This window comes from Festucalex cinctus, chromosome 3, assembly GCF_051991245.1.
Source record: "Festucalex cinctus isolate MCC-2025b chromosome 3, RoL_Fcin_1.0, whole genome shotgun sequence".
Lineage (NCBI taxonomy): Eukaryota > Metazoa > Chordata > Actinopteri > Syngnathiformes > Syngnathidae > Festucalex > Festucalex cinctus.
The window spans coordinates 13202161-13218169 of NC_135413.1; the positions used below are offsets into that span (position 1 = coordinate 13202161).

General features: G+C 39.5%; 1 protein-coding gene across 1 annotated transcript in view; it reads right to left on the bottom strand.

Moving 5' to 3' along the window:
• Positions 1–16009, bottom strand: part of tmtc2b (transmembrane O-mannosyltransferase targeting cadherins 2b) — a 96598-nt gene that overhangs the window by 43386 nt on the left and 37203 nt on the right. The window contains exon 2 of the mRNA XM_077515926.1: positions 8893–9469. Within this exon, the coding sequence (XP_077372052.1) occupies positions 8893–9469 (577 nt within the window). The remainder of the gene's footprint in view (positions 1–8892; positions 9470–16009) is intronic.

Here is a 16009-nt window from a genome sequence, read left to right on the forward strand (position 1 = left end):
AAAAAAAAAAAAAGGCTGGATCATTTATTGTACACCCCCCCCCCACCCACCCACCCCACACACACACATCCAGGCATAAAAAAATTCGAAGCGAATAATGCTTTTGGATTAAAGTTGAAACATCCTCAACAAACAAGAACAAGTGTCTTGATTCAACCTTTATGAATGAGAGTTAAGAAATTTCACATTACAGTGTGTCACAATTAAACTAAAAGTAATTCGAGTAAGTGCTTCACTGATTATGTGGGAGTCAATCATCCCCGTGGAAGATTTAAGATTTTATGGAAAAACAAAAACAAGACAACGAGCGGATTAGTGCTGTGGGACATTGATGATGTGGGATGTTCCATTCTGCGACTGACGTCTTACATAACCCGATACAATTGATTCTCAGACAGGCTGGCTATCAAAACACTACAGCTGTGAATGATTTCAAACCTGGTATTGTTTTTCTTTGATATTTCATTCTTTTGTCTTCTATTTTTACCATCTATTTGATGAAGTGGCAAAGTCGAGTGCATTGGCAAGCTCAAGTCACTTTCCATCGGCGGTGGTTGCACTTGCTGCAGAGCTATGACATCCACCGATCCAAAGAGCCCTTCTAACTTCTGCCAGTGGAAATAATTCAGGATGAACTCATTGGAAAGATACTGACTTCCACATCCATTGAGTACAAGCGCACTCCACTTTTGTTTTTCCATTTATGAGTTTCCATTATGCGTCCCATCTTGCGCTCACAAACAGAAGCAGTGGAGTGTGTCTCCATGTAGGACAGGTGGCTGAGGGCAGGGGTCGCTTGCTCAGCCCAATCTATCACACTGGTAGAAGCTATCGGAGCATGAAAGAGCATCTGCGGAGCCTCAGGTAAGAATATAATGCCTCTGTGGGCTGTATTTTCTTTTTACTTCAACAAAAACATTATCATAGATTGTGTATGTGTAACTTTAGAATGTTTTTTTTTTATTTTCAGTTTTCTCTCCTGTTGCCTTAAATTTGTAAAGAACAAGGACCATAACATGCTCCTTATTTGAGTGTCTAACTCTTGTGTGATTTTTTTCTTTGTCCTGCAATTGGTTCCTGACATTAAAAAAATAAATAAATATATATAAAGTTTATCAGAAATCAAACTTGGTAATCAAAAGATGACTAAATGAACAAAATGCCAATTAAAAAAAAGTGAACTGAATGGTAACTTTAACATGTTTTCCAACAATAAACAACAATGTTTTCCAGATGAAACCATCACACGGAAATAAAGTGCAAGCTCAAATGATGGTTCAAACTATTAACTAAATACTGTGACTAGCCCCATTTCAAAAAGTGGTACAGTTTATTCAGTTTATGCCACAGTACTGTTTGGACCAGTAAAACATGATTTAGGTTTTAGGTTTCCATTTTGTGAGAAGTGAATGTGTTACTTTATATTTATATACAATGAAAGATATACAGAGTGTAGAATAAAAATCATTCAAGGATACTTGATACCTTTGGATTTTAAGAAATACAGGTAATCTACAATGTAAAACTGTTATCATAAAACCTTAAAAAAGGCAGTTCATATTCACCACCAACTGTAATATATGACTAAAACGAAGTTCACCCCTCAAAAAGTAAAATGTGATGGATCCATCCATCCATCCATCCATCCATCTCCTCACAAGGGTTGCTGGGGTGCTGGAGCCTATCCCAGCTGGCTTGCCAGACAATTGCAGGACACACAGAGACGTACAACCATCCACACTCACAAACTAACTTTGGGACAATTCAGGGCGCCCAATTAACCTGCCATGCATGTCTTTAGAATGTGGGAGGAGACCAGAGCACCCGGAGAAGACCCACGCAGGCACGGGGAGAACATGCAAACTCCACCGAGGAAGGCCGGAGCCTGGACTCGATCTTGCGTCCTCAGTACTGGGAGGCGGACGTGCTAATGTGATGGATTCAGTTTTAACTTAATGAACAAAACCAATGCTAAATCATGACATGAAGCGCCTCACAAATGATGTTTTGTTTTGTTTTTTTCATTTTTAAATGTTATGAAAGGGTTTTTAGAAGTTAACCACAATTATTAGACCAAAATAAAACATTGGAAAAATGTGAGCCTGATTATGTTACATAATGTCTGATGCTTTTCTTCTCTCATCACCCCGTTGAGGCTGGTCCTTGTATGTACTATATTGTGTCAATCAAGCCGGAAATCTATACAAATAGCAGAATGCACTCACAGTGTTAACTCTTTGATACCTACATATAAATTCTCGTGAGGGACTTTTTGTGCAATGTCATGCTTAACAAAATTTTAATGCACAATGCATTGATCAATGCACTTCAGAGTAATTTTCCGCAAAATGTTGGCCTCTGATGAGCCACATTAGCGGGAAGCCAGTGTGAAAGTGACTACAGCCCCTCTTAGTTCAGGTAACCTCTGTCTGTTACCAATCAGACACACACAATTCACACACATGCACGCATGCCTCAAGTAGTGACCTTGTACTAACAGCCAAAGTGTGAACAGAAAATAGGAGGTGTGAAAAGATAAAGCATGTCAGTTTGACATTCACTGAAGGCCAGCTGGGTCTGGGCCCAGATTTAGAAATTATTTTTCAGAGCGTCTGGGTCAGCAGACAGACAAAAGTGTCCTCCGACCAACCTCTCCACTTTCGCTGATGATAAATAATTAGTTGCACTGACAGATTTCTTTCTGCTGACATGACATCATCAACATTATTGTTCTTCTCTGGGTTACACTTTCAAAGCTCAGATTTCATATATTATGTTTTCAAAGAGAGATCTCGTCATAGTTTATCACAGGAATGTCAGGCCCTTCGGCATGTACCGTGCCTCACCAGATTTACACAAGGAATATAGGATGATGTGGGAAAATTCAACATAAATTTAATTTGCCTCTATGATTGAATATGAAGCTTCGATTAAAAAAAAAAAAAAAATGTTTACTCCGAATTATATGCCTAAAAAAAGTCTTGCCATGCACATCATCAAAGTGTATGTTTTGGCGCTCTTACATCTTATCATTCTTCATCAACTAACCAAATATATTCCAATATGCAATGGGATGAACAGCATCCCTTCCACCATTTGGAACACATTTTGGTAGACAGGAAATAGTCGTGTAAATGCGTTTTTCCACATAAATTGTGGACAAACACTGACTGCTGAGCATGCAGATGCTATAAAATCTGAGCCTGCAATCAACCCAGCACATGTCTAAGCTTTAATCAAGCACATCAGCTTAATTTAATAGACAGCACATATAGAGCAGAGATACAGACACAAGCTGAAACCTTACAAGGCAAAACCAAGGCTGCTTGTGATGAATCACAATATAAGAGACAATTAGAAACTATTAATAATAGGTAAATTGTACTTTATCAGACTGTCAGAGATTAGATTTTTATTAGGTTTTACTTTTTTTATTTTTTTATGACCTCTACCTCAGGTCGTAGAATGTATCACCCGCGAAAAGTGAGGGAACACTGCAATACCTTATATGGCAATAATCTCAGTGCAGCCATGATTCAAACCAAGTAAACTAATGCTGCATTCGAGGATGGTCGGAAGTCGGAAATATCCGAGTTCAAACCAGGAAGTGCGTCGGGGAACGCCCCCTTGAACTCGTAAATTCCACTCGCGAAGTCGGAAAAAACCAAGGACCCCGACTTCACCGGCAGACTACAATGTGACGTTACTCTGAATGGCAATACACAATTTACTCGAGTATAAAACTAGATAGCTTTCTTCATTCATAAATATTCACCATAACTTCATGTAATGCAACGTACGTGACAGTATTGCCGCTATATCCCTGCATGAAATTATACGGTAAGCTACTTAACTGTATGGAATGTTTATGAAATAAGATTATAACAATAAATGAAGCAAAATTGCAAATAGGTGGGTTTTCTGGAGGTCTAATTGAGTTTCGAGGACCAAAATAAAAAACAATTTATCACTATCCGCCAAGCCGGTTGTTTACCTTCACCTCGAACACTTTGAGGTCGGAACTGGGAAGTTTCAACTAGGATATTTCCGACTTCCGACCATCCTCGAATGTGGCATAAATGTCAGTAGTGTAGAACAAAATAATGATGCAAAAAAAAAAAAACACATAAATCCCACCTTAAAGGGATACTTTGCTTATTTAGCTATTTTTGGCAGTCAAACATTAATATTTTGCCTATAATAAATTTGTTATTTTCATTATTTTTCATGTACAATTAGTACCTTTGAAAACACATTTTGCAACTTGCTGTCGACTGGAAATGACATCACAAGGGCTCAGGTAACCAATCACACCTCAGCTTGTGAATGTCACATGACCAAATCTAGAAAACAGGTGAGCTGTGATTGGTTACCTGAGCCCTTGTGATGTCATTTTCAGTCGATAGCAAGTTGCAAAATGTGTTTTTAAAGGTACTAATTGTACGTGAAAAATAATGAAAGTATCAAATTAATTATAGACAAAATATTAACTTTTTATTGCTATAATGGGCTAAACAAGTGAAGATTCTCTTTAAATAAACAAAAGTGTTTTAAAAAATGTTTAAAAAAATCAAAACAAAAACAGACCTTCCCCATAGGGACAGTATTTTTGACACATTGTTATTGAATAAATTAGAGGGGTGTGGGGTGGGGGGGGTAATTCTCAAATGCCATCTTTGTATGTGACCTACATTACAGTATAATTGTATTTTATTTTTTCTCAACTAAAGAGATGGAGATTGGAGACATGATTGTTAAGGGTTAATCCTGCTTGTGGAAAAAAAAAATAGAAAAAAGGTTTGACGTGCGTGAAAGGGGCTATTGAATGATGCTCTCAAACTATTTACATTACAGTAGCTACAATGGACCAAGAAAATATTTGCAGTTGACATAAACCACTACTGTAATTGACTGAGAGACATAATCAGATAAGCAGTCCCCTTCTACCATTCGCAGCATTAAATTTCAAACTACTTCATCTGAGTGAGGAGCAGTGTAATAAAAGGCAGCGCCAAATCACTGCGGTCTGTCAGTCACGCATCAAGCCAGACGCTGTAGTCTGACGAATAAAAAGTTTAATCCACTCAGGAGACAAAAAAATGGGCTGTACTGAATGTTATTACAGGTCATAAATGTTACAATGCACTTTTCTCATTGATACATTTGCTTTGAGAACTTAGTGACCTACATGGGAGCAGGCAGACAGGAAAAAAAGCCACTTTAAAGATGATGACAGCTCTCTGTTTAGACATCTTTTTATATTATCTGTGATGTAGTGAAATAACATGTTCTCATAATGACAAATGTCAGACCAAAGCAAAATTTGAAGAAAGCCTAACTCTCACAATTGATTTATAGTTCTCTCTATACAAAATGAGAAGCTGTTGTTTCTGAAAGTATCTGACAAGCTACCACAGTTCTTTATTTATCTCAAAGCAAAGTTACCCACTGTGAGCTGTAACCTCACTTTTTTCTCTATAATATTACACATAACAGGGACAACACCATTTCCCTTTTGTTCAAGCTGCCATTGAGTTTGCACCAAATTCAGACATGATGATGCGCACACTCAAGGTGAAAACAGTTATAGCGACACTGTCTCACAATCTCTCCTGTGCTTGTAAACACACCACGTGGCATTGGTTTCAAGTGGAAACAACCATCTGCAACACAATCGTTCAAACTCCAAAGTCAATATTGGTGCATTACGACAGCATGGTGAAATTTAGGAGACCAATCTGACTCTGGGGACCTTGTCAAATGATTGAACCACAATGGCAAAGTTAAACAAAAAAATAACAACACCCTCATCTACTCCAGAAATTAAACTGCAGGCATCATTTTTACAAGAAGGATTCAAATCTTTTGATCCAAATTCTTCTTTTATGCCTGTCAACTAAATAATAATAACATTAATAAAGTCTGTGTGCAGTTAAAAAGCCAAAAACATCCTGCGGAGAACACACAAGGTCGCACACTTCAATCATGAGATGTCAGCAGGGAGCATCGTTGTTTGCACACTATGCACGGCACTGAAACAAAGAATGATGATTGCTTTCCAGCTAAAGCATTTCCTCTATGGTAATTTCTGCTCGAGCATTCACATTTTGTGTTCTTTGCTTGTACATGCCAGATGCACATTTACTGTATGCTGGCTCCACAAGAACACCTTGATGCCATTTATGCACACGTCTCACTTCATTTTGTTACGATGCGCAGCAAAGCGTGGCCGTCGTAAAAAACAGTTAGACAACATTAAATACTTCTGACAGGTGCTGCAGGGATAAAAGTAATGTGATGGTCAGGTGCTTCGAAATAGGCTTGTCTATCACTTCTTTTTTTACTGGCCTATCATCTTAGGCAATCACTGTATTTTTGTTTCAACTGTCAATTCTCTTTAAGGAAAAAAGAAATCTATTCACATAAAATTCACAGGGAGCCTCAAGGGACTGCACATGAATCACTACATTAATCACTCGTTTAATGCTATCATTAGTCATCTTAACACAATACAGTTTCACAGTCATCGGGTAATCAGGGCAAGTAAATTATGCCCTTAGACAGACGAGAAGTTAATCCACGAGTCACGTCCCATAAAAACAACACAATATGACTAAGCTCAGTCAGACAAATGGAGCCAAGCTAGTAATTGACCAGTCCGTTGTCACAAATACAAAATATTAGTTTAATACCAAGACTTTAGAGGAAACCAGTCAAATATTATCGGCAATGCAACAGCTTCGGTAAAACAAACTGTTCCTAACATCCCATCATATTAAGTGACGGAAAGCCAAAACATTACCATTTGACACTTGTGTAACTGTTCTGTATTGTCAGAGAAATCAATATGGCAAATTACAATAACAATGTTTTATTTTACAGTCGTCCATGTCAATTCACCCAGAAAAAAAATCTGAACATTTTAACTAAGCATATTTTGATTTTAATGAAACTTTGTGTACCTGTTGATAGAGATGGCACAACACTGAATATCAAATTTTAGGTCAATCAGAGCAGGGAGTTACGGCCTGCCAAATTTTGACATTTTCGGCAAAAAGAAAATGGAGAGCTGAATATTCAATGAATAGTCAACTTCCAATGAATATGCAATGAATAGTCAACAAATATCTGAAGGTATGGATACTCTGACTCCTTATAAATAATTGCACACCTCTGAAACTTTTTATGTTTTACAGAATGTGAGTGATTACATTTCATGAGAAATTTTAAGGTCACATGAGACACAAGGTCAACTAAAACAAAAGGTTACTAAAATATGCACTAATCTTCTAAATCAGGGGTGTCCAAACTTTATCCTCTGAGGGCAACATACAGAAAACTTGAAGGATGCAAGAGCCAGTTTGAACTTTTTTTTTTTAAACTTCAGTTTTATAAGCTTGCAAGCAATTGCATTATTGTTTATATATAGGAGTACATGGAAGAAACCATTTTTGCTTGCATAATTAATTATCTTATTTGTGTCACGCCGCCACCGGCGTGGCGGTTCATGCTTTTATTGTTGTATCCCTGTTTCCTGTCTTACCTTGAAAATCTAACTCTTATCTCACCCCAGGTCACTTGCCCTTCCTGCCGCTCCATAATTACCGGTCCCCGCCCTTGATTATCACCACCTGCCACCAATCACCTACAGCAATAAAAGCCACCTGCATTCTCCCCTCAGTGCCGAAGTGTCACAGTCAGTGCATGGAAGCGTCCCACAGTCCTTATGTCCTCGTTCATGTTGCCAAGTGTTTTTGCCTTGTTTTTGTGCTTTTTCCTCCCCAGTGGAGCGCCTTTTGTTACCCCTTTTGCCTTGTGCCCTTTTTCCTCCCTAGCGGAGCGCTTTTCGTTGTCCCCAGTACCTTTTGCCTGTTTTTTCCTCCCTAGTGGAGCGCTTTTTGTTCTCCACTTTTTTGCTTCCCTGTTCTCCTCTCAGCTTGAGAGGAGACACCTGTTGGCCGGAAATAAACCTGCTGCCTTGGTGGCTTACCTTACGCCTGCGTCTGAGTCCTACCTTACCTCGTCGTGTCAATTTGCCACAGTTATGAAGAGAAATGTTACTTGTGCATCTTTGCATATTTAGAAAAGTTCTATAGTCTATAAAACAAATTTATTAGTAGCAAATATTTTTAGTATATGCCGCGGGCCGCTTAACTCATTCACTGCCTTTGACAAGTATACTTGTCAATTGTATTTTTTAGAGCGGTGCTAAATGGGGGCGAATCTGAGCATGCTCCACTGTAAATATCAAACTTGGAAACAACTTTACTGATGCCCAACCACCGGTAGATGACATCATTGCCCCATTTTATAGGAAATAAACACAGTTTCAGAGTCCATGGGAGAAACCTACATTTTTCTGCTGTCAATTATAAAAGAACGGGACGGGACAAAAAGTAGGGAGTCTATTCTGTTATTTGGTAGATTCGGTTTATATATAATTATTGAATGTAATATCACGTGAGTATTGGAAATGTAAAAATTTTCTATAATGACTGGCAGTGAATGAGTTAAAGGTGGATGGCGGGCCACAAATGGCCCCCGGGCCATAGTTTGGATACCACTGTTCTAAATGATTGCAGATCTGGAATCCTTGTTGGATTCACTTCCCAACAGTATCTGGTTTGTGACGACTGACCCAGCCGTTCCTGAGCTATAAGGCTTCAAAGGAAGGTGGCCACGCCCCTTTTTGCCCAAAATGTCAAAATTGCGTGGGCCATAGTTCCCAAAACTCTGCTCTGATTGACCTAAATTTTGAGATATAGTGTGGTGCCATCACTATCAACAAGTACACCAACTTTCATTAAAATGTAGGGTTTTTTTTCCTTTCTTCTACATGAACGTGAAATCAGACATTGCGAATAAGCAGCGTTACATGGGAAATGTGTTTACCTTATACAGAAGCATGACAACCTGTCGCAGTTTGAGCCTGTGCAAGACGCAGATGTCATAGAGGGCCGATAAGGCCAGCACGGTCACTCCCAGCTCCTTCCACAGCATGCTGCCTGCAGCACAGCCCAGACTGCCAAGGAACCAAGCCACAAGCCGCAGTGGTCCCGCGTTGCCCCGCAGGTTACAGTAACGAATGTAGCACAGCAGGGACAGCAAGAAGAACAAGGCGGCTCCTTCATCGGCTCGGCCCACAACCCCTGCCACCGCCTCAGTGTGGATGGGGTGAGAGGCGAAGAGCAGGCCGGCCAGGAGGCTCCACAAGCCCCCTCCGAGCAACAGGTGAGCCAGCCGTGTAAAAAGGCCCGTCACCGCCCCGTGGAGGGCCACGTTCACCAGGTGGTAACCCCAAGGATCCAGTCCACCGGCAGCATGATTGAGGCGGAAGGAGAGGGTGCAGAGGGGCCGGTAAGACTTGTGGCTCCCGCTGTGTGTGAGCAAGGTGCCCCAGAAGTCATCATAGAAGATATTTGTCCACGGTGTTTCTGAAAGCAGGTCCTGATTGGTCTTGATTGCGCGGCTGCAGAGAAACAGAGGGGAGAGAAAAAAGATTTGAAATCAACTTTGAGCTAAAATAAGCGATGTGGTCCACACTGTAGACGGGTAGATTACATTTACATTAAATGCAGTGTTGAACCTTGACATTTCTGTCAGTTCAATTCAAGTCAAACTGCTTCACTGCTACGCAACTTTACTGGCCTGACATTTTCAATTTATATGGTCCTGAAAACTGTGCTAAATGCATTTTTCTGTGTATTCTCCAAGGATGCACTGCAGGCTAATGACAATCCAAAGAAATGAAACATGTTCTAACAGCCAAGGGAGAGGGTCAGGAATCTTTCGCAAACAGAAACTCACCAAGGTTGAGCCTCAAATTCTAGACAGCTTTGCCACTGCAGCCGCAGCACTTAAAGCTGTGCACTTTGGGATTTGACAAGAGTGCCACACCCATGACCACAAACAAATACAGGCACACAGTAGGGGAATGCCACAATGGCAGGAATCAGTTTTATAGAGAAGATGATGTGGTGATGGTCAAAACTCGTTTTCCTGCCAAATGCAAGAGGATTACATGTTTAAAAAGCTGCAATGGTGGCATTACAGAATGATATACAAGGCAATTCTCAACAAAAGGGTAAACCCAAACATGTACTTTGAGCTTCTGTCAGCTGGCAAGCATGCAAAATAAGGAGCCAGTTTGATTTTTATTCTGTCCGGGATGAACCTCTTTGACCTGATTGAACGCTGGTACGTCATCCACAAGCTGTGAGAGTGTCAGTGGGATGAAAGGGGGCGGAAGTCAGCAGGGGTCAGGAGGGGGGGACGGGAAGGCACATTCCTCCCAGCATGAGTTCTTCCATGTTTATTCCATCTTTTCTGGCAAACAGTGCACTGTCTGACAGGTGACCTCTGCTTCACTGGAACATGGCAGCTCAACGGTGTTACATCAGAGGTGAGCCAGATGGGACATGGCAAGTGAGAACAAGCCTGATCGGGCTTACATGCACCAGAGACCCTCACAATTAGCAATCAATTAGCTCAAACAGAGCTGGGTGGAAAGGATAACAGCTTATAAAATACATGCAACGACATGCAAATTAGTTCCATTTTAAAATTATGTGGATGAGCGAAAGAGAGTTGTAAATAGATAATGCCCTCACATTGTGTATATAAACTGATTACTACGCTGACAAACTACTCTCTAAAACATTTAAATGCTTCAATCAAATGGTGGTTCAAAAAAATAATAATTAAATTTCCAATCATTAGGCTGTTAATTACATTTTGTGAATAAAAAAAATAACCACATTAAAATTACTTTTATTTACATTTAATATGCATGTAAGAACACACACCCAATTAAAAATTAACTATATTGGTGACTGGCCTCCTTGGCTACTAATAATCAGTATTGACAGAAAAAAAATCATATTGGTATATCCCTAATTGCAGTAGGCTACCCTTCACACTATTAATTTAACTAAGTAGAAGCAAGCGAGTATAATGGATCAAAAGGGGATTTAATACCACCACACCTCAAGATAGGGTGTAAAATAAGTCAGTAGAGATGTAATGGAAATGCCTTGAATGTCAACACATAAGCTTGTCTGGACAGACTGACAGAGGCTCCAGCTTTCTACCAGAAGACTTAAAAGCACACTACTCCACAATATGACTAATATACGCCAGTGTATTTTATCCAACCCATTTGTCATGAAAAACCTTCATTTCTCTGCAAGAGGCAATACAGTTCAATTACATCTCAAAGCCTTTTTAGAGTCAAACGTGGTCCTTTTCCATTGCGCAGCATTGAGAAGCCAGCGAGTTAAGTATTGCCACAAAACCTCACTGCATTTCCTGGCAAGAAAGTAAAGACAAAAGCCCATGCCAGTCTGTCCAAACCCAATTGTGTTTATAGTTTTGGCTTCCTGAGCCCACTTGCATGAGGCACACCTCTTAGATTGGAAAGTTTACTTACTTAGAGGATATTGCACTGGCAAGCACCTGTGTCAGAAATAGAACAGCGGAACACGGTTGCAACCTCATAACAAACACCACAACGTCTCTGATGGATTGAAGACATAACACTTGTCAATGTAACACGAATCACAAAACAGCTGGTACCTAAGATAAGCAGGGATTGATCATCAGGCCGTGCTCTTCTATCCTGAAAAGCTGTTCAGACTCCCGCACGAACAAGAGGATCATGTGACCTCTGACAAGAGCCAAACAAACAACATGCAGTACATTCATCTTCCAGCTTCATAACTTGGTCATCCAAACCTGTCATTCCCTTATTGCGTCAAGAACTTAACCATGATGCACAAATTAATCTAAATCTACATTGTGTGGCTCAATATGTTAGTCCCATACAATACCATGAAATCAAAGCACAACACATTTGTACAAGCAGTAGGCCTTATCCTTCAAAACAAATTTTATGCTGATATAGATGCATGTTATCCAGTAGACTTCTTCCTCATTTCAGAGAATTCAAACTGACAAAGAATTCAAATGAAATGCGATCCAAGATGAAGTCCAGTTGCCTTTGTGACCTGGATGGCTGTGAATATACTTAAGTACTGTAAGATGCAGAAGGACATATGAGGCATCTATTTTAAACACACCACAATATCAACTATTATGCTATCACATGCACCTCCTGTGGTTGAAAACATCACGCAAATGCAGTACACAATAATTGAGATTGCTGTGGTGAACCTTAAAATGTTTCAAACATTTCCTCAGCTCTTTATTTTTAGAGAACGGCTACAAGACGTGACCAACAACAAAGCCCACAATGGGGAGCATCCAGACTGTTGTTCCGATCCTGAGGTCTGACACTCTTCTTGCAATATCCACAAAAATACATAATTTTGCCAACATTTAAGCCAACACTTCAAAAAAGACAGAAAAGAAACAAAACAAAACAAAACAACAACAACAACAACAAAACATTGTTTGTCTACAAAGTACAAACCCGTTCAATCTTTACAAAAATGAGGTTGCAACCAAGCACACTTGCATACTATACTTGAAGAAAATGGTAGTAAAGCATAACAAATTTTCAGTTTTGCTCTACTGGGTTTAGTGACGGACATGGTACATAGAACCTCTCGACTGTGAGGCAGACATGCTAACCATTCATCCAAGGTGCTAACTGGTAATAAATTGGTTGATTGTTAAAAAAATAAATAAATAAATAAATAAATAAATAAATAAATAAAATAAATACATAAATAAATAAATTGGTTGACTGTGTGGAATTAATGTTAACTAATCATGGTTTGAAGCAGTTCAGGCAAAGCATGTAGTTAATTGGCTGAAAATAGAAGTTTTGTCAACTGAGGAGGGTAAGGCTTTAAAATGTACAAAAATGTACATACTGTATGAAATACAAACCCTGAATGCACTCTATATGCAATAAGAGCATATGGGTAAAGATTGGGGCAAAGCAATCGTAGGTCTGCTAGCTGCGCCTGTGTCATCACCCATCTTTAATATTTGAAAGAGGGGGCGGGCAGTGGGGCACAATCGTATTTTTAGATGCCCAGCGTGTCAGCTCATTCATTGAGTTCTTCCGGAAAGGTCTTGTGTCTAATGTTGCTTCCCATGCACACTCAAACAGGCCATTAATGCTAATGTTCTGTTTCCATTTGCCAATTAAATCTTTATTTGAAAGTCTGTAATTGTATGTACTTTGTGTTATTCTCACATGTTGGAATCCTTTCATCGTATACATGAACAGTGTAACAATGCAATGTGTGCGTACGTGCGCGCGGGTGCGTGAATAAAACAACATACCATTTACTATCATTATTCTAGTAGATGACAAAATGTATGACTCTAGACTAAAACAGAAGGAACAATCACTCCATTTGAAGCATTCAGTTAGCTTTAAAAACAAGGGAAATCATAGAGCCAAAACAATAGTTGCCAAGCTAAATGAAATCAAATCATGAACTTGAACTATAATATTATCAGACAAGCTAAACCAGAGAGGAAAAACACACACAGGTTCTGTTCCAAATTAGTTTTGGCTCATGTTCAGAAGAGAATTTCTGAATTGATTAAATAGTAATTGATAACATCAGTGCCAGAATGTCAAGAATGTTTGGCATGTAACAGCAGAACTAATGAATGAATGCGGAGGAGGGCAAGTGGGGACAAAATTAATTCATTTGTTGGTCGGATGTTCTCCTTTAGCCCTTGGTAGCACCTAAATCGTAATTTTTAAATCACAATAGTATATGGATAAGATTCTATGCCAATTTTCTGGGAATAACCCACTCTGTTGGTGACCATGCGCACCAGTTATTTTCATCTGTACAGTAGATGTGAAATCTGTGTATTTTTTAAAACATTGATCATCAAGTGTTGTTTTAAAAATGTGCCAAATTCGTCCAGATCTTTTCATGTGCAAATCAAGAAAATCATCCCCTCAGGGATATTATCATTGCTTCACTGGCACAATCACACAGCGATGCACTCACACGCAACATTTCATGGCACAGTAGACACAAAAACACTGGGATGCAGAGACACAGAGTCTGGGGCTGCCGCCTCGCATCCCCAATCAGGCACTGGTGCCATAAAGAACGGGCATGGCATGAATGCTGATCATTAGCCTAAAAGCTAGCCAGTAAAAACCAACCAACCAGTCTGGCAGTGCAGGATTTAATCCTGGCAGCCCAGCATTGCATCCCATGGTGCAGCGTTGCCTGGGACACAAAACATGATTGATTCGCTGATGTCCAACAGAGGCCTTAAATCCACTGCACTCTTTGAAAAGAAATGTTTCAAAGTAAACAGTCCAACAGACTTCTCATGCTCTACTCCACGTCGCTTAAAAAATAATGTAAAAATAAATCACAGATGCTAAAATTACATCCACAAAAACCTGCATTCATGAGAACACGTTTTGATTTTACTTGGTGTCTTTTCACACTGTTTTCCCAGCTTTTCTTTAATAAAGATAAGCAGTAACATTATCATTGATCACTGTCCAAGGTAAAATCATACCAGGTTAATCATGATGACATTTTTTTTTCTGAAACATTGCAGTTTACGTATGGTTTTAGGTGTATGACCCAATTGCAGTAGAGATCTGTGTAGAGCGAAGGAGGGTGATATATACTCTGATTATTGCAGCCAATAAATCAGTCTACAGGGCCCTGCATGGCAAAGCAAAACAGTGCTGCTTTTGGTTCTTGTCCAAGCACACAGATACACATTCACATTTTCAATGGCATCCCTGCAGGCCAATCTCACACACAACTCCGTCTTTTAAAAGTAATTACTGAACACCTGCACTTCCGCTCAGTAAAAAAATAAGCACTATTTGTTCGTCTGTTCAAGCAGTGAAAGAAAAACGTGAACTGGATATGAACACCTTAACTTTCATATCAAACAAGACTGCTACGTTAGGAAAGGTATTTTGAAACTGTAATTAGTTTAAAAATTTAGCTAAGGCTGCAGAGCTGATGTATACCTGAAAACAAAACCTGTTCGCTGTAAATCATGGGCTATTTTTAATTGTGTAAGACTGTGTGCTGGGGTCACACTCTTCAAGGTCAAACAATCTATCCATCTGTACTGCTTATCGTGTTCAGTGCTGCGGGGCGCTGGAGCTTATCCAAGTTGACTTCAGGCGAAAGGCGGACTACACCGTGCACTGGCCACCAGTTACTCACAGGGCATATACAGAGACGACAACCAGTCACTCTAACATTCACACCATCGATGAGAGGGAAGTGAACCTATGTTGCTCGCATAGAAGCAATACGAGTCTGCTATTACAAAGTCAGTGACAAAGCCGAACAGTGATGGAGAACGTTGGTTGACTGTGTCTGTCTGTCCCTCCTCTTCCTTCTCTCTCTCATTGTGTTGGGAATGTACAAAATGCACACACATTGAGCAGCTTGTTTGCTACCAGCTTTTTTTTAATAGCACGTAAAATGTTACAAGAGGACACAAACAAACTCACTTATTTTAACAGCTACAGTATGTACTGTAGAAGATAATATGAATGATCTACATTACAAGGTCAAGGCTAGAGAAATCAGGATAGTTGGAATAGACATAGTTAATACAAAACTGTTATATAAAATGGCTGACCATAAACATTAGTAAAACCAGATTTATGATTTTTAGCTGTAGGAATATTGATGTTGAAGCAACACTGTGCAAGGTATAGCAATTGAAAGGACTAATGAAATAAAGTTTTTAGGTATTATTATTGATGAACACTTATCATGGAAATCACATTTAGAATATGTCAAATCTAAGGCATCACAAACTGTAGCAGTTTTTGATAAGGCTAAAGAATCTTTGAACAATAATGCTTTGTCATTGTTATATAATTCATTGATTGTTCCATACCTGACCTACTGCATTGAAGTGTGGGGGTGTGCAGCCAAATCCCACACCGATTCCATCTTTCTTTTACAGAAACGTGCTATTCGTGTCGTTTGCGGCTGTGGACACAGAGACCACACTAATCCATTATTTATACAACAAAAACTTTAAAATGTAATGAATTGATGGCGTCCCCGTCTCA